Here is a 20,014-nt window from a genome sequence, read left to right as displayed (position 1 = left end):
AAAAAAATTTTAGAGAGAGAGAGCAAGTGAGCTGGGGAGAGAGACGTGGGGGGAAGAGATGGGGACGGAGACAGAGGCAGAGAGAATGAGAATCTTAATCAGGCTCCACACTCAGCACGGAGCCTGACCAGAGGCTTGATCTCATAACCCTGGGATCATGGCCTGAGCCAAAATCAAGACTCAGCCGCTCAACCAACTGAGCCACCCAGGCGCCCCTAAAATGTTTGGACAGGTGTCTTTTAAATGTGAATATTCACCATCAGAAAGCACTTGCTTCTTATTACATTGCTACTGGTTTAAGGAGACACTGACACATGCTGGGTAACAGGTAAGACCAGAGTACGTCTTCTGTAATTCCGGTCCTGGGGACAATCCAGTTTTAACCCTATTTCAAAGAACTGAACAATCAATGCTTCCAATGCAAGTATTTAACGAGCACTTGCTCTGTGAAAACAACTCTTTTGGACACTGAAGACAATTCAAAGAGAGGAAGAATGTGAGCTCTTAGCCTCCTGGAGCTCGAGATCATGCTAGGCCAGGTAGGACTCCGGAAGTACACAAAGCTAGAGCCCCCAGGTGAGGGCCTGAATTTGGACCAGACAACATAGATAACAGACAAGTTTATTGGGCACTTATTAGGTGCTGGATAGCTTATTAAGTGACGTATATACTGTACAGATCATCCTCCTTTTACAGTTGTGGAAACTATAGACACCAAGATCCAGGTAAGAAATAGCCTGGGTTTGAACCCAGAGAGTCTGTAATCACACGGGGTATCTTCACCCCAAGGCTGTCATGGCATTCAGACTGGATAAGGTTTTTCTGTCTCTAGCTCTGAGACCTTAGACAAGCTGATACTCTCAAAAATGGTACATACTTCAAGGAGTCCGTGAAAAATTAAATGACAAAATACAGTAAAAGTGATTAGCACGGTGTCCAATAATAGAAATGAGCCAATAAGCGTTGTAAGCGTTACAACGATGATGATACTTGTTACAATACCCTGAGACGTCAGATCTGTGCCAAATGCTACCTGATTCCAAAAGGTGGAAAGAACAGGGCCAGTGAAGAGACTGAGAAGGCACTTAAAGAAAGGAGACGCTTTCAAGGAATGAGCTCCAAGCAGCCCAGGAGGCATCTGGGAGATGAGAGGCTGCGGCAAAGCTGGCGGTGGGAGGGAAGCCCCGGGCTGGGGCTGCACGGGGACGTTCTGATCAAAGCGCAAGCACGCACAGGTCCTAATTTATAGGTGCCACTGGGGAGATCTCTGCATCCCCTGCCTGCTCCGTATGGCCCGATTCTACTTTAGGGAGACTAAAGATTCTACTTTAGGGAGACTAAAGTGTGTCTACTTTGGTAGACACACTGTCCTAGTTCACGAAAAGAGCATTAAAGGTATTGCTTGCAGTAGTGAAGGTGAAAAAGAAGGAAACACAGGAAAAGTTATAGAAGTAGAAGCAACAGGATTTCACGATTAAAGTTTTAGAACCACGGAAGAAAAGCAACAGGTAACAATGCCAAGGCTGCGTGATGTGCAGAAAAAATGGTCCCAAGGACAGAAAAGGGGGACGTCTGATCAAGGAGCAGGTTGTAAGAGGTGAGAAGGTAAGAAGGGAGGGAGCGAGGGATTGTGCGGTTAAGATAATGCATCTGGGGCGACAGTGACAGTAATGAGCAGGCATCTGCCAAGTCGCGGCAACACGCAGGTCACCAGATTGGGAAACGGGGCACAGGGACAGATGTGTATGTGAGGTGGGAGCCCAGAGACAAGCGGTCAAAGCCCTGAGTGGGGGCACCTGGGGACAGCTTGCAGGTTGGATAAAAAGCCCTTGGGGAACTCCAATGGTAAGGGATGGGCAGAAAAAAGGGAACCACCAAGACGGGGCATCAAGTGAGGACAAACTAGAACCCGTAACGCCACAGACCCCAAGGGCGAAAGTACACGCAGACCCCACGGGAAAGGCAGCAGTGCCGAACCCGGCAAGGATCTGCGAGTGGGGAGGGGCTCCTGGGTTGGTTACCGCTGCAGCACTGACCTCAGATGGCATTTCAGGAAGAGGAGAGTCGGGCTCCCGGGCAAAGTTCAGTAACCGGGGAAGAAGTCAAATTACGGTTTGCGAGAATGGGGAGAAGCCTTCTACGGGATGGAGAAGAAGAACGAAGCACGTTTGTGACACTCACCCACTTGCTCATCGATCCGACGTTACTGAAAGTCTTTTATGTGAAAGACCCAGGGGTGGGAGTGGGAGGTGGCCCCCCTCCTCCGACGCACACACGTGCACGTGCACCTGTAACCGAGCTCCACTGCCACGGGAGCAGGGGAGCGCGGAGTTCCAGAGCCCAGCGGCAGGACACTGTACCCCAACCCTGTGAATTAGGGAAGACTTCTGGCAGGAGACCAGAGCTCGATTTCTAAGTGTGATAGGATCTGCCCAGAGAAGGAGGGTTGGGGGGATGCTCAGAGAGTCGGGGACGGGGCACCCCACCGGAAGGAGCAGCCATCTCGGAGGCTCGGCATGCCGTGGGAGCACATGGCCAGTCTGAGCAATCCGGGGAGCTTCACCCCACCTGGAGAGCAGGCAGGACGATGTGGGAGGTGAACAGGCGGGCAGAGGCAGGTCGTGAGGGAGAAAAAGGCACAACGAGAGATGCGAGCGATCCACGGTGGCAGGAGAGAGAGAAGCAACCAGAACACGAGGATCACAAGCAGGGCTTCTTCTCTGAGGGCAAAGGGTTAAAGGAGGAGGCTTTTGGGGCGCCTGGGTGGCTCAGTCGGTTGGACGTCCGACTTCGGCTCAGGTCGTGATCTCGCGGTCCGTGAGTTCAAGCCCCGCGTCGGGCTCTGTGCCGACAGCTCAGAGCCTGGAGCCTGTTTCGGATTCTGTGTCTCCCTCTCTCTCTGACCTTCCCCCGTGCATGCTCTGTCTCTCTCTGTCTCAAAAATGAATAAATGTTAAAAAAAAAAAAATTAAAAAAAAAAGAGGAGGAGGCTTTTGGGGGGTGGTGGGGGAAGGAAACTTGACGCCCTGTCAGAAGAGTAGTCAGCTAGCCAGACGAAACAAATCCGAGAGGGAAGCGGTGTCCCAACAGAGTAAATGCTTGCATAGAACATTTGTAAACCAGATGCCATCCATTTCATTCGAGCACACAACACCGCTCCATTGGCTTGCCCTCCTCTGATTTATCTTCCTCTTCCACCGTGCGATATATTTTTGGGCTTTTTCACCATGAAACAGTTCGAGTGTAGCCATAGGTAATGAAAGAAAGTGAAACTAAATCAGTGAGTTTTCAACTCTGGTGAAAGACTTAGTAGAAAAGAGCTGATAAACATTGGCGAAGGTGAAGTTTTGAGATTTATTTTGGACCTTCCTGCCTCTGTAAATAAATAACTGAGACAGCTTATATGTGAATGAGAGTAAACTTGTCTCTCCTTCCAAGAGGACCACAGGACTGCGGGTTTTAGCTGCTGCTATTTACATAAAGCCAATGAACTCAATGTGCCCCTAACCTCTCTATCTGCATAAGCCATGCAATTGTAAGTATTTTGGAATCGCAGCGTGGCGGTTAGGAGCATGGGCTCTCAAATGGGATAAAATCCAGGCTGTGTCACTTCATTAGCTGTGTATCCTTGAGCGGCTTATTAACCTCTCTGAGCCGCAGTTTCTGCCTTTGGCAATAGGAATAATATCAGAGCAAACCTCACAGGGTTGTTGTATTAAATAAGTCAATGTTAAGTGTTTAGGTCAGTTCCTGGCCCATGCACCAACCCTCAATGAACATTACCTGCTATTTCCTATTTTTTCTTTTCCAACTTGCAGAACCAACCCTGTAAAGACTACTTCCAATCTAGATACACACCTAGAACTAACCAGATGGGCTCCCCTACACAGTTGGCTTCCTTCAAAGTAATGAATCCAAATCATCCAGATACACAGCCTATTTATTAGCCATCTAGCTAATTTGCAGATTACTGTTTCAGATGTATACACACACAAATAAAAGACTAAATTATTGTGGAAAATACTGCTAGCTTTCTACCCAATGTCTAGTCTCCCTCCTTCCTTAAGACACTCATTTTGTTCAGGGCAGTAAGACAGTCAGCAAAAAACACGCATGTCGGGGCACCTGGGTGGCTCAGTGGGTTAAGCGTCTGACTTCGGCTCAGGTCATGATCTCACAGTTTGTGGGTTTCAGCCCTGCATCGGGCTCTATGCTGATGGCTCAGAGCCTGGAGCCTGCTTTGGATTCTGTGTCTCCCTCTCAATCTGCCCCTCCCCTGCTCGTGCTCTGTCTCCAATCCATCAATCAATCAATCAAATGTAAAAACAGAACAAAACACGCACATCCCCAAACTCTTCTATGGCAATGGTCGCCACGTGTCCCAATTTTGGGCTTACTTTCTTTGCTTTATTTTTCTCCGTTGCAGAGTCTAAAGCATACAAATGATTTACTCCAGCTCCCTCCATGCAGCTCATGTCAGCTCATCACATATCCTAGAGCCCCAAACAGGGTCCCGCACACAAAGCCGGTGCCCAGTGAACAGCTGCTGCATGAAGAAACGAGTGACACAAACTGGAATGTGTGGGACAGGGTTTCTAGGAAAGCTTTTTAAAGGGTACGCCTGTGGCTTTTTGCCCTTTTACCTTCTTCACCCCGTTTCTCCTTCCCACCTGGGAGATGGCAGCAGCCACTATAAAACCAGGAGACTGACAAAAAGAACAAACAATATAATCTGGCTTCCGGAAGGCTCAGCTGAGCCACAGCACAGCCCTAGACACCCCCCCTGGAACGAGGATATATCAAATGAACACTGTATTTTTTTTTCATGCTGCTTTATGTCATGTTTTCTGTTATTTGTAGCTAAATGCATCCCCAATACAGTTATAAAGAATGTTCCCGGCAAAAAACTCTTTCTCGCTAGATATTCTTGAGATTAACTGGTGAGTACCAAAAAATGTAACTAATGTTCAAGCTTGTTGGCCAGTTGACGCAAATCTAAGATCGGTGAAATAAAACAGATAGTCTCATCAATAGGCAGTGTAAATGGATATAAATAGAAGAGGTTCAAATGAAAACTCCCTTGGCCTTTTTTATATTTTCAGTGAATGCATATAGAGAGACCAGATAGATTGTAAGAAAATAAGGATGAATGAAGCCTTTGTCAGACTGGTGGGGGCAGGTCTGTTCTATGTATGTGTGTGTGTATGTATGTCTCTTCCTGTCTGCATGTACATCTATCTATCCATCCATCCATCCATCCATCCCTCATGCAGGTCTCACACACCTACAGGCCAAATACAGCCTTAGCAGCCCCATTGGGCAGTGTCTCCAGGTGAAGTGATGTCAGGTATATTCCCACCCTCTTTGTTCTCTTCTGGTTAGAGCTGTATTCCTGGAACTCGAGATTGTAAACCCTGGTAAATGATAAATACCACTTCGTGACGTGACTGTTTTTTAGAAATCAGGTATTTACATTATAATTGACACCTGATACCTTCCTTAGCTCAGGTTTTAACTGGGGGAGAAGGGAGGGAGAAAGCTGTGCTGAGGGTCTGGACAGCGGGGGAGCCACAAGGGCCAATCACTGGACAGTGGGAGCCACAAGGGTCAATCACCGGCCCCCCGGCCCCCCATCCTGTCATCGAGGCCTCTGCTTCAAGGCTGGGCTGCTGTAGAATCTGCCCACTTTTGTCTACTGAGTTCTCTTGCCTTTTGAATACAAAGCAGAAGAAATGTTCTGCCCATTAAACAAGACTGCTGACTCAGAATGATATTTGGGTTGGCAGCTACTTTGTGGACATTTAACCAGACACAACCAACTGGTTTGCCAGGTCATCCTCCAGGGCTTACAAGCAGATTTGTATCTGAAGAACGGCACATTTTCAAGTACAAAAATACAAATAATTCCATAGAAACAAAAGTACCCAGATTATAATTTGAGCTAGAGTGTCCATCTTATTAAAAAACAAACACCTTTTGGAGGGTTTAATCCAAGATAATGAGCAACTTAAGAATAAGTATCATCATTTCTATTTTAGTTTTATTTATTTATTTTGAGAGAGAACACGAGTGTACAAGTGGGGGAGGGGCAGAGAGCGAGATTCCCAGGCAAGTTCCGGGCTGTCAGTGCCGAGCGCGACATGGGGCTCAATCTCAAACTGTGAGATCGTGGCCTGAGCCAAAATCACGAGTCGGATGCTCAACTGACTGAGTCACCCAGGCACCCCAAGCATCATCGTTTTGTAAACATCACCATAAAAACTGATTTAGGCAACAATCATTGAGAGAATCTGAAACCATCAGGTAAAAGTCTGATGAGGAGCAAGCCATTTACGAGGTCTCAGATTATCTCCCCGCAAAGTATTTACCAACTGCAAAGGGAAAGTTCTAACTTCTCAGAAGAAACTTGATGGACATCACCTTCATCAAATAATCAAAATGAGTATCACCAACGATGGGACGAAGTGACGTTATGATGTAGTGAACTGAAAAGAATGTAACATCAAAAATGCACTACCCGAACCCTAAAACGGAGCCCAGATGGAGGAATATTTCACAAAACAACTAGCCTACCCTCTTAAAAGACCCCGTCAATATCATAAAAGACAAAGAAAGGCCAAGAAATGCTTTCAGATTAAATATGACCACAAAGAGGACATGCAAATGTGAGGAGTAATTTTTTTAAGTGTTGGATTGACGAGAAAGTCTATAAAGAAACACTATTGGGGCAATTAGAGAAACTGGAGCATGAACTGTGTATTAAGCAAATCGCTATTGGGTGGCTCAGTGGTTGAGCATCTGACTTCAGCTCAGGTCACGATCTCATGGTTTGCGAGTTCGAGCCCCGCGTCGGGCTCTGTGCTGACAGCTCAGAGCCCGGAGCCTGTTTCAGATTCTGTGTCTCCCTCTCTCTCTGCCCCTCCCCTGCTCGCACTCTGTCTCTGTCTCAAAAATAACTAAACATTAAAAAGAAAGAAAATTGTTTTTAAAATTCTTCTCTATGGGACTGTACTCTGAGTTCTGTGAGAATGGCCTTGTCCTTAGGACATAAATTCTGACGTATCGAGGAGTGAGGATCACAGAATTTTTAACTTACCCTCAAATAGTTCTGAAATTACGGTATTATGTAAGTGTGTGTGTGTGTGTGTGTGTGTGTGTGTGTGTGTGTGTGTGTGTGTCTAGGAGGGAGAAAAAGAGCATGCAACCTAGTAAATCTAAGTAAAAGTTATATGGAAATTCATTGCACAATTCCTATGACTTTTCTGGAAGTTTAAAAGTTTTCAAAAGTTCTTTAAAGGAAGAAAAAAAGGGTACCATAGTTTCCAAAAAACGTTAATAAGGAAATATAGGACAAAATGGATTAAAACTCCCAAGTTACTTGGAAACACCTCAGTTTAAGTAAAACATTTAAAAGAACAGAAGCAAAATGGCGGTCGTACAGATGGAGAGGCTGAGGCTATCAACAGTGCTGTGTGCTGTGTGTTCGAAATGTTTCGTTAACCTCAGAGAAGGCTGAGAGTCTCTTTCTTGGCCACAAAGCCATGTCGCATTTTACCAAGTGAAGGATATAAACACGGAAAGAATGACTACCCATAATTGAGGGGAAGAATATCCAGCCTAACTTAAGATTGGTACAAATCTGGTGAGTCACTTCCTGTTAGGAGGAAAGGCAAACATGTCTTGTTTCCTGAAGGACTCAGATTCTGAACGAACACCTGAGTTCTCGGCCTGAATCGTGCCAAATAGGTAGCGAAGGAAGTCAGAAGAACCTCCAGTCCATTAACTCCGCGCTGCTGCCCACACTCAACTTCATCTATAGCCATAGTACGTCCAATTTCCGAATCAATGTCGACCCAAATCCCCAAGCTACTTCAGCCTCCACGCTAAGGTGCAAGGGGTTACATGCAACTAAAGCCAAGGAGATTCGAGTTGATTGCACATCGATCGTCTAACCTTGAGTGGGCAGTGGCCTTGGTTTGCTTTTTGCTCGTCACCCCAATGTTCCTCAGTCCTGACTGAACCAAATCTGCTTAGCCTCTCGAGAACCGAAGCATTGGCAACACAGCCTCCCCGCCCTTGAAGCTGCCTCTGGCCAGCAGCACACACGTGGACGGATTAGGCGGAGCTGTGCTGTAAAGCACACACACGCTCTCCCAATGTGTGCTTTTCATTCCAGAAATACTTTATTCCTAAACCACTTCTATGCTTCTCTTGGCACAAAACCGTGTAAGTGGCTCTGTGCCAAAGGAAGTGTCTGTATAAAGCTGAGCACTTTCTTAAAATTTCTTTACCTCAGAAGATCACAAATGGAACATTCTAGTGTAATTATGATGGAATAAAGAGGAAAAAGGAAAGGTTATAGAAAACAAAACAAAACAACAAAAAACCCATTTGCTTTGTTTTGGTTTTTTAAAGGTGCCTAAAAGAAATACTGGCAATACGAAATATAACATAGAATTATCTTCCAGGAGACTAAAAATTACAGGGTCCAAGTCAGGACAAAGAGGTAAAAATATTGCCTTCAACAGAAAAGAAAAGTGAGCCTTTGCCGTCTTTGGTCACAGGCATCTATTCTTGTTTTAAGGTCACCCACCACAGCAAGGTGCAGAGAGGGGTTTTCCAGTCATTGTTTTATTCTGGAATATATTGGGTTTTTTTTTTTTTTTTGTACTGTGCTTCTTTAGGACTTTCCTCCTCTATCAGAAACTAGTATAAAAGAAGAAAACCCACGTTGGTGGACCTAGCTGTCCTTTTCCTTCCTCTATGCTTGTTTCCAGGTATTTATTTAGGGTTCACTCATAAGAAGCAGTGTGAAACCAGTAACTCTTTGCAGAGTCGTTAGGCATCATCGACTAAATTACACAACACACTCTCACCCACCTACACACACACACACACACACACACACCCCCCATGCAAGGAAAATGACATCATGCTCCGTAGCACATACACAACACAGTCGCCCACTTGACTCCCACCAGGATGGACCTCAGAGGCACCTTCTTCCAAATTCCGATCCCGGGCAGGAGGGAAACTTACTTTCTCTCCACTTCTGGTGTTGACACGGTGCTACAGAAGCCAAGCGACTCCTAGGAGAAAAGAGGCACAGCGTGAGCACAGCCAGAGCGGCAGGCTTCATCTGATTTGTACAGAATATCACTTAAAAAAAAAAAAAAAGGCAGAAGCAAAAATAGACGATTAAAGTCATTGTGCTTACTTCGATCTGGGACCGCAGCTGAAGTGACGTGGGGCTGGCATCGGGTTTCTCCTAAAAGAGAAACAGATGCTGCTTTAATGAGGCTTCCAAACGTGGCACACACCAGAAAGACAAATCGATGTGTAAGAAGAGATGGGAGCATTTGGGAAATGCTAGGGTGCGGTGGGGGGGGGAGATGGTGGAGGTAAACAGATTTTCTGGGAAAACCAAAGCGTTTTGAAAATGAGAACTTTAGAGTCTTAAAATTGAACCGTTTTCCAAACTTCACCGCTTGACTCCACTGGCAGTTTTACTGCAGAAGAAACCAGCACAGTCTAACTGAAGGGCACCGACAGTTACTGGGGAAGTCATTCTCTCGATGTGATTAGACCATCACTGGGACACAATTTACTGAGATCCATTTGTGTTTGGTTTCTTTTTCAGTAATATCGGAGTTGCGGTCCGATGTTACAATGCTGAATGTGTTCAGAGTATTTCATGACGTAGGGCTGGTTGAAAGTGTCTTTACGAAGGTGGAAAGCTAATCTGGTATTATCATGGAGCCCTAGAAATCACCGTGCTCCTATAATACAAATGAGTTGGCCTAGCTGGAAATTCAAAAAAACAACTCTCAGTATCCAGTTAACAGATGAAATAAATGCATGATGTCATCAAAAATCATCAAATCATCAAAAAAGGAATTGAACCATTTTAGAGCTAAAACCATTTTATAGTTAAAATTTCCATTTCCTGGGGCGCCTGGGTGGCTCAGTCAACCATCCGACTCTTGATTTGGGCTCAGGTTATCATCCCAGGGTCATGGGATCGAGCCCCGAGTAGTGCTCACCACTGAGCATGCATAGAGCTTGCTTGCGATTCTCTCTCCCTCTGCTCCTCCCCCTCCCCTGTCCTCCTGTCTCTAAAATAGAAGAAAAAAGAAACACCTCCATTTCCCCTTTGGATGGGAAAAAAAAGAGGTAAACCTATTACCTGTGACAAAAATAACATATTGAAATAAGCATTGGCAGCAAAATAGGAAAACCACACTATTAAAAGTGTTAGAACATATTATGGGAAAACATGAGCTGTACTAGGAAGCACGGCACAGAGCACCACATCGATATTTTTCACAAATACAGAATAATTCTAAATCTAAACAGGTGCTAAAGTACACGTCCTCATCAAAGTATGGTTCACAGTCCAGAGTGGTCCCCAGCTGAACAAGACATAAGCAGGACAATAGGCAGTTTTAGAGGAGGAGAGTAATATCACTAATGAGGTTGAAAGACCGGGTTAATTATGAGTTTTCCAGTAATCCTATTGTGTTCTTAATAATTGTTATAATCTTCAGGATCACACATGTACCGTATGAAAATTATTCTGTTAGTCTCGGCTGACATTCAGGATACGGGAACAGGATCATCTCAAATTAGGAATTGTCACTGCATCTAAATGTTCAATTTATTGAAGTTACCTATTTCATTACTAGCATGATTATAAAAATAGGCCAATATGTCAAAAACTTAGCAATGAAATAAGTAAAACTCAGAGTACATTTATAAATGTGACTAAGGAACAGGAATCCAGTACATAGATCGACTATAAAATGAATGTGCTGAGGTGAGAAATCTGAGAACAGGGTGGTTTGGGACGAGTTGATCAAAAGAGAAAAGTACTTTAAGGGACTGGAGACTCACTCACCCTTAGTCCCAGGGCCTTATTTGTTATGAAAAAATACCAGAGTGGTATTAACTCTGGTATAAAACTTCTCTTTGCTTAACATCCTCTTGGCTTTTATTGCCGCCTTTGTTCAAAATGGACGGACTTCTATTTCTGTCCCAGACCCGATGCACCATTTTTACAAAGCAATATATGGAAATGTTTGAGTCACATTCCTAGTTCAACCGATAGGACATCAGGCTCAGGTGTTATCAACACGGCAGATAGGTATTTGCGGGTTCCTGGCGCTTAGCGACCAGTCATGATGCCCTGATACCTAACCTCTTAGCATCGCTTAGAGAAATTTACAAACTTAAACAGCAGGAAGTAAGCAAAGGTATAGTTTGCAATTTTTTCGACCTACATTTTCCTGTTCAGAGTCAGTGTGGGAATCTCAGAATGACGACAGGTCTCTATTATTTCCTCTGAAACTTTCTCTAGCGCCTTTAACACCCAACTCCAGCCCATGTCCTTCCATAGCGATCAACGAAAACAATGTCTAATTCAACTCTCCTCCTCTCCTCCATTCTTAACTGTTCTTCAAGCTTGAAGTCTCTACCTCATTAGGTAACAGACCATGATAGGGAATTACCTGCTTTTATTGCATATTTTTATCTGCATTTTTTCTAACAAATTTTCATTTGTTGAGTGCACCATTTGTTACCCCACATCCTAAACTTAACATTTACGGTACATTATACAAAATGTAGCTTTTCCGGAATACAAAGCAGGTCCTTGTTAACAACCACATTAAATATAAGATGATCAGGAAGTAACATTCTAAATAATTCATCTTCACATGTTGGTTTGTTACATACAGCAGACTGTATTTTAGGGACTTTTTAGGAAACTGGTTGGGGATATAGTTGGATGTAGAATGTACTAAAATTTATTCCTTTAAAATAATGGGCCCAGATAATGTTTTCATGCAGAACATCTGCTTTTTCAGAACAGGAGATGTTAAACACATCTCGTGCAGCGATGTTTCTACTGCTTCCCCTCCCCAAAGCATACTACAAAGTAATGATCTTCAGAGCAAATCTTAATAATCTCAACTCTCGAGGAAAGACTACCATCATCATTACGAGGCATTTCTTAGAGCAAACACACCCTGAAGTAAAAATACGACACAACAGAGAAGCATGTAGTTATCCACTAAGTTTCGACCTATGTGTGATGGTTGGAGACAGAGCGGAATGGAATACTGGCAACCTTCCGTTATTACGGCCCCGATGGATGTCACATGATATCGATGACAAAAGTCCAGAAGAGTAATTACTAATTACTATCATGTATGTGTGAATATTATCAAGTAGTTAAGACATATAGAAGTATATAACAAAAGATACAGCAAACTCTGTGGACCCACCGTCAAACTTGAGAAACGCAACTTTGCAAATAAGAGTGAAAGTTAGCAGGTGTCTGCCATACACCCGCATAAAACACTCGTGGGCAGGGTATGAATCAAGTCTTGTAGATGTATCAGATACACCCGAAGAAGTGCTGGACATCTTTTATTCTGTTTGCCACTGAAAAAAATCGATTTTTTCTTTAAATGACACGATGTGAAAGTGTGGCAGAATCCGGCAGAAGCAGCACCATCTACGTCTGCAGCAATAAAGGGTGCTGCTTACACAGTAGAGCAGCAGGGAGTCAGATCGAAATGGGGAGAGAAAGGCTCCTTGACGTTCCCCTTACCAATCTACAGATTAGGTTGCCCTCTTCTCTGCTCCCAGTTCAACCGGTGTAAGGGGCAGGGGGCATGGCTCTAGAGTTCCAGTAGGACAAGACAGTCCTGATGCAGGGGGAAGGTGGGAAGGGGAAGACAGTCCTGATGAGGGTGCAGGGTGGAGTAAGTTGATGCACCTGATTGCCCAGTTGCAAGCTGTTTTTTCTGGGGAACAATGGAGGATCCACAGTGTAACTCTTGATTTGTAACTCAATCAGTCATCGTGTTGATGGAAATAGTAAAAATGATGAATAATCCAAACACAGTCCTTGAGTAAACATGTATCTTTTGGACATGTTCTGGAAAGAGAGATCATTGAGAAAGAAGATTCTCCTCAATAACACGTGCTGACTGATCCAGTTACCGCTGCTGTGTAACAAATCATCCCAAACTTAAGTCGCATAAGCCCACAAGCATTTTATTACATTCACAGATTCGGAGGGTAAGAATTCAGAAGGGGGAAAGCAGAAAAGCCTTCTCTCTGCACCGTGGTGTCTGGGGACTTGGCTGGAAGGCTCGAAGGGTGGGGGTGACTGGATGGTTGGAGCTGTAATCATTAGGAAGCTTGCTCGCTCACATGTCGGGGGGCTGATGCTGGCTAACAGCTGGGACCTATGCAGGGGCCATCTGCTGGAACAACTATACAGGGGTGCTACACGTAACTGCTTGCCTTCCCCACAGCACAATGTTGGGTTTCAAGAGAAACCAGGCAGACCAAGAGAGCCAGGCAGAAGTTGTATTCCTTTTTCTAACACAGTCTCGTGCAGCAAGTTCTTCTGCTGGAGTTACATGCTCTCCCAGGTGCAAGAGAGTGCACAGCCCCCATCTAAGTGAAGAGTGTCAAAGTCACACGGTAACCTCCCTGGGTTGGGAGGTATCATTATGGCCCCCTTGGGAAATTAGCCTGCCACACTGACTGCCAGGGAGATGGGAGCTCTCCTTACGTTTTTTTTTTTTTTTAATTTTTTTTTTATGTTTATTTATTTTTGAGACAGAGAGAGACAGAGCATGAACGGGGGAGGGGCAGAGAGAGAGAGGGAGACACAGAATCGGAAGCAGGCTCCAGGCTCTGAGCCATCAGCCCAGAGCCCGACGCGGGGCTCGAACTCACAGACGCGAGATCGTGACCTGAGCTGAAGTCGGATGCTTAACCGACTGAGCCACCCAGGCGCCCCTCTCCTTACATTTTCTAAGTAAGGAATCAGATGAGACATATTTATTCGTGACAATGTCCATGAGGATTCTTCTGTGATTTTTAGAGTTTCCTCCAGAAGCGCATCTTGGCAATGTATTTCAACCTGAACCTATCACTTGAAGGTTGAACTGTCACAAGGTTTTAGGCTACAATTATGACCTCTCGTTTCAACTTGTTATAGTGGGTGCCTGGCTGGCTCAGTGGATAGAGCATGCGACTCTTGATCTTAGGGTCGTGAGTTCAAGCTCCCTGTTGGCATGCAGCCTACTTAAAAAAAAAAAAAAATTGAAAATAAGTGCTAAACTCAACTTATAGAAAATCTTAAATATGCAAAAGTAAAAAGAATGGTACAATGAACTCCCAAATTCCTATTACCCAGCTTCAACAATTATCTACTGATCGTCAATTTTGTATCATCTGTACCTTCACACGTGCCTTGGCTCCACCCCAGTTTAATTTCAAGAAAATCCCAGATACCATATGGTGAAATATCAGAATTTTTAATGTTAAGATTTAGTAATCAGGCTTTCTTGAGTCCTGTGACTCAATCTTGAGTAAATGGTCAATTACCAAGAATTTGACTCTTTCCTAGCATTGGAGAACATTTTTTGGTCACTGCAGGGGAAAAAAAAAAAAAAAGTATCCAACAAATTTATAGATTCCACTTGAATGTTGCAAAAGAAAATGAATAAATGTAATCAAAATGGAGCGAGGCTAGGGGCGCCTGGGTGGCTCAGTCAAGTGTCTTGACTCTTGATTTCGGATCAGATCATGACCTTCTAGTTCTTGAGTTCAAGACCTGGGTCGGGCTCTGTGCTGACAGTGTGGAGCCTGCTTGAGATTCTCTCACTCCCTATCTCTACCCCCATTCCCGGAGTGTGTGCTTTCTCTCTTGCTCACTCAAGATAAATAAATAAACTTAAAAAAAAAATTGAACACAGCCAAAAAGTTCGTTACAACAGTACTCACTATTGTTTAAGTACAAATATATCCCTAACACTTTTTGAGTGTGATATGCTCATTGACTTTGCACTTGACAAAGTATTATAAGGAGTATTTAGTGCAATATAACTCCACAAGTTAGTCCATGATCCATATAAGCATCGAGAGAGCCACACAACCCTGGTGGCTAAACATGAACCTATAACTATAAGTTAGGGTATTATAACTTAGTCAAATGTTTTAGAAATACATTTTAAAATAAAGTGAATGCATGGAATTTGATCTATGGATTAAAATGCTCATCATTAAGCTACATCTGCAAACCTTAATTAAAAATGACAGATATCAGGGCGCCTAGGTGGCTCAGTCAGTTAAGCGTCCGACTTCAGCTCAGGTCATGATCTCACGGTTCGTGAGTTCGAGCCCCGCGTTGGGTTCTCTGCTGATAGCTCGGAGCCTGGAGCCTGCTTTGGATTCTGTGTCTCCCTCTCTCTCTGCCCCTGCCCTGCTTGCACCCTCTCAAAAAGTGAATAAACATTAAAAAAAATTTTTTTTTAAAAGAATGACAGAAGTTATTAACATCACAAACCCGTAGTCAGTTTGTATGCTACAAATGCTTAAGGAAACCTCCCTAACTTAATGAAGCATTACAGTGGAAACTAAATTATAAATACAGCCCAACATATGCACAAGTATGTATGTATGTGGGCAAGCACAAGGAAAGGTCAGAGGGGACATACACCAAGTGTGAACAGCAGTTACCTACATTTACTATTGTTTTTTTACAAGCATGTAGTCTTGGATTGCCTTCATTATTTTTTCTAATATAAGATCAGCTTCAAAGTACAATCTTCAGAAGCCATGTTTTCAAATTATCAACATGTATATGTTCATAAGCATATGAGAAAATATCCCACAGTTTCCTTACATAAAGGGCTACATCTGTAAAGACCACTATTCTTCAACTTTTAACATATTTGTCAAATATATGTTGCCTTTAGATATTTCTAAAGACATAATACAGGTTTCAAAAAATTAAAACTGGCAATAATGTTATTTGTACCCCAACAACTAAACCAAGAAATGAGAAATGTCTCAAGAAATACTGAAATTCAAATTTCTCAAATTAGCTCATATTTGAGAAGACCCATATAGGTCACGCTCTATATTAAAATACCTTCATGAGGTGTTAAAATTTTTGGCAACTAGGTTCACAGATCGCTACGCATGAATTTTCTGATTAATGGTGAAGGTCCATAATGATTTTGGAAATCATCTCACACTGATATTTTGAGGAAAAAGACAAAACTATATAGTTCCATATAGTTTAAAAACGGAATCATATGATAAAAAGTTACTGGGTAGAGGGGAACCTCACATTTATTTCTTGTCAACTCGGGACAGCTCTGGAAATAGTATCCCCCTCAATGTTTATTATGTCTAGTACAGAAGCAAAAAAAGGAACAAAGTTTCCACATGAAATCAGCAGTTTGCCGAAACCGAAACCAAAATATTTGAACACGCGTGAGTGTTTCCACCTGTGCGTGCGTGTGCACCTGCACGCACAAGCACACCCGCCATCTCCCTGGCAGGCTCTGGCTACGCTGTGTAATACACCAGAGTCCAAAACCCGGCGGGGGCCGATTGAGGTCCTGGAAAACAAGTATCACACCCGCACCCATACTCTCACCACGTTTCCACCTTCTCGGGGAAATCCACACTCCTCCCAGCCCTTATTGCTGCCGGTGCTTGAAGCCAAAAGAACTTTACATCTGGAAAAGCAGGTGGGATAAATCCCTCTCTTACTCCAAGAGCAGAGAGGAAAACCACCAGGCGCCGGTCAGCTCAGCTGAGCGCCAAGGTCTCCTCCTCCATGCTGGGCACAGGAAGGAGCTGGTGGAAAGGCGAGAGACCACCTGCCTGGCAACACTCGACACTCAACACATACCATCACTGATGCGTTCCATTAACGGAGGGAACGCGTTCTCAATTGCTGGGGAAAGTTGCTGCCTGTGATGGATTTTAAAACTCATGTGGCATTTATCCCTTTACAAGAAGACTATGAAGTTGTGGTAGCTCCCAATTGGTCAAGTGGGCTCCCCTCTTGTCTGGCTGACTTCTCCATTCTGGCCGAACAATGCGGTATCTGTTCATTCTAGCACGATGTAAACCTCAGCACTTCCGTGGGAGTTTCCTCACTCCCCAGCAAATCAGCTACCGGGAGCGGTCGCTTCTCCGTTCACAAGGTTTCTTGTGTCCAGCCATGCCATTCCATTCCCAAGGCATCGGCTTCTCTGCAGTCCTTCACCCCACAGACACCCAGCCACCACTGTTGAGTGGAGGAGAAGGTACTGAGTGGGAGCCAGGAGGACTGAGTTCCGGTCCGGCCCCCACTACAGGAAGACCTTCAGACCTCATTTGTTTGTTTTTTACTTTGGTTTTCCAATGGCAATATAAAGAAATGGACTAGTCGATTATCTTTAGGTCTCTCTTTGACTCCAAGATCCTACTCAGATGAAGCACTGTCCTGCCGATCAAATCACTACTGTCAAATAAATCTTCTTACAATAGTACTCTGTCCTTGCTATCTAAAGTGAGGTTCGTGCAACATGAGCATTAGAATCACCTGGAAGCTTCTTAAAGGTGGTCTAGGACCCCACCCCAGACCGAAATCAAAATCTATATTTTCCCAAGATCCCTTAGGATCTATATGCTCACTTCAGTTTGAGAAGCACACTGCTGTGTACTCTGTATCCTTTCTCTGTTCCAAAGTCTTTCCAAAATTGTGGAAACATAGAATGGACACGATAAAAATCTCCATTTCTGAATAAGAGGCCCTACTACCAACTGGCCTGATCGAAACCCTCTTCTTCAAGAACGGGTGCTGGGTCCACTGGCCTCTGGGTGCGTGCTGTCCCGGTGTTTCACTTTTGCTCATCGTACCTGGGATGTCCCTCTTCTTCCTCTCCATCCTTCCAAGGCATTCTTCAGATCCAAGTCCAAACCCACCTCTTGTAATATCTGCTCTGCCCAGCCTTGCCTTAAATGATATGCCCGAGTTCAGTCCTAACAGGAACCAGCTACACCATTCACTTATTAGCTGTATCTATGCGTAGCAACCTTCTGCTCACTTACCTGTATCTTATTCCCTCAACTAGATTGTAAACGCCTTGTTTAAATTTGGGAGAGAGGGCACATGCAGGGGAGAGGGGCAGAGGGAGAGGAAGAGAATCTTGAGCAGAGTCCATGCCCAACATGCAGCCCAACGCAGGGCTTGAGCCCACAACCCTGGGATCATGACCTGAATCTAAATCAAGAGTCAGACGCTCAGCTGACTGAGCCACCCAGGCACCCCTATAAATACCTTCTTAATAGGGATTCATTATACCCACTGACACATACACATGTATTTCATGCTTTGATTTTAGATTTCCTTTGGGGTTGCTTACTGGGGAGCTACACCGGCAAGCAAAAAGTAATCAGACGATGATTTCCCAAAATCTACAACTTAGATCGGTATAAGAACTTAAAAAGAAACTGGTGGGGATGCTTAGCCACTTTTCGGATAAAATCAGTACTGGCTGGTGAGTTCTACCTCCAATTCCTTACCGCTTCACATTTTCATGACTGGTTTCACCCAGATCATTCATACGTGACACAGGAAATGTTAGCCATTATCTCAGGCACCGATAAGCTCATGGCCTGGCATACGAAATTGCCTCTAATGAGTGCAAGTGAATGGAAAAATACTCCCATCCCCCCACATCAAAGAAGAAAGATTCTAAGGAAAAAAGTTTTCACAGTTGAATGCTATTACACTAACTCCAACCTCAAAACCCATCCATAATGAACAGGTCAGTAAATTTTGAGAAACACTAGTAAGAAAGAAACCAAAAGTGGCAATTTCCACCTGGCCGTTAATATTCTGTGGTAAAATCATTAAACATTCTTCCTGCATTAGTCTATGTTATGCAAGTATTCATTACGTATTTATTGAAACCTTACCATGTTCCAAAAAAAAAAACGACTTAAGATGGCTTACAAAACTTCAGTTCAACTTTACACGATAAAGTTAAAAAACTAATGAAATGATACAGAGTGAGAGGGGGAGGAATCAAGATTGTATAGTAAAATTGGTCTAGGAATTTTGTTAGTTAAAAAATACGGACAATGGGATCCTACGCTGGTGATAGACCACACGTTTGGGGCCAAGCTTTTTAGCTGATCGTTTTAGAAACACGATCAGTTACAAGACTGACTTCATCCATACCTTTATGTTTTAAGATACTCACAAGACACAAGGCTATTCCTGAGAGAGAGAGAGAATTTCTCCTCTGGCTTCTGGCAGAGAGGACACAGTATCACGCTGACCAACGTCAGGAGTAATGTCCCTGCAGAACTCATCTTGCCCCAAGAGGGCTTGAACCTTTAATGCTAGAGGTAGTCCTGAGATCCCCCAGTGAAAACTGAAGCAGCTTACAAGTCCCAGGGTGTATCCTCCCCCACCTATGGGAAGGAGTCATGAGAGTGCCCAGGGCTGGGGCAGAACTCAGTCTGAGGAGACTGCAGGGTGACCATGCCACCTTGAAGCACGACTGTGGTAAAACACATGGGGTCAGTAGAAGTTAGGTGAGTTGGTTAAGTTCAGAAAGAATTTGAATCTAAGAGGGTCAGGCTAGGTGCTCTCGTGCCTCACTTCAAACTTCTAGGCTGTCTTAGGAAACAACATCCTAGACCTCGTAGAACTTGAACACTGTTGAGTATATACCATGTACCAAGCGCCCTGCGTAGATTTAGGAGTAGGACCAAACCATACCATGCCAACAGGTCGTTCCAGTAAGACGAGTCATGTTTCAAGAATGCATCTTCTACTATGAACAAAACTAACACAAGAGTGTCAGGTCATACGGATGTAAATGCTAGAAGGCACTGTGTCAGCAAGGCATTTTAATTGTCCTTAAAGAAAGAATCTAACAAGTTGTAGCATTCAATCCTTCCTTTTACTAGCAGGACTTGGCTTATGGACGCCAACATACAAATGGCCTCTACGTTTCCCGGTGGTGGACACCACGACAATGGGCCACTCTGGATGGTATCACCACTCACTCAGCCCATCTAACCTCACCATTGTGACAACAGCATGAAGGCATCTACTTTCTTTTGGCTTCTTCCCATGTCTTTCACTTAATCATTCCTTAATATTACAACTATTTAATGAGCACATACCATGTGC

The 20,014-nt window shown here is 44.1% G+C and overlaps 1 protein-coding gene and 1 long non-coding RNA gene across 4 annotated transcripts in view; one reads left to right on the top strand and one right to left on the bottom strand.

The window, feature by feature from the left end:
* Positions 1-20,014, bottom strand: part of SASH1 (SAM and SH3 domain containing 1) — a 315,795-nt gene that overhangs the window by 100,375 nt on the left and 195,406 nt on the right. For all 3 annotated transcript variants that reach the window (XM_042987289.1, XM_042987288.1, XM_042987291.1), the window contains exons 3-4: positions 9,218-9,268; positions 9,040-9,089 (exon numbers count right to left, since the gene is read on the bottom strand). In XM_042987289.1, coding sequence (XP_042843223.1) covers positions 9,040-9,089; positions 9,218-9,268 — 101 coding nt within the window. The remainder of the gene's footprint in view (positions 1-9,039; positions 9,090-9,217; positions 9,269-20,014) is intronic.
* Positions 1-20,014, top strand: part of LOC122238770 — a 40,960-nt gene that overhangs the window by 8,802 nt on the left and 12,144 nt on the right. The window lies entirely within an intron of this gene.

Source organism: Panthera tigris, chromosome B2, assembly GCF_018350195.1.
Source record: "Panthera tigris isolate Pti1 chromosome B2, P.tigris_Pti1_mat1.1, whole genome shotgun sequence".
Taxonomy (NCBI): Eukaryota; Metazoa; Chordata; class Mammalia; order Carnivora; family Felidae; genus Panthera; species Panthera tigris.
Note: the sequence above shows the minus strand (reverse complement) of the source record. Positions and strands in the feature narration are given on the sequence as shown.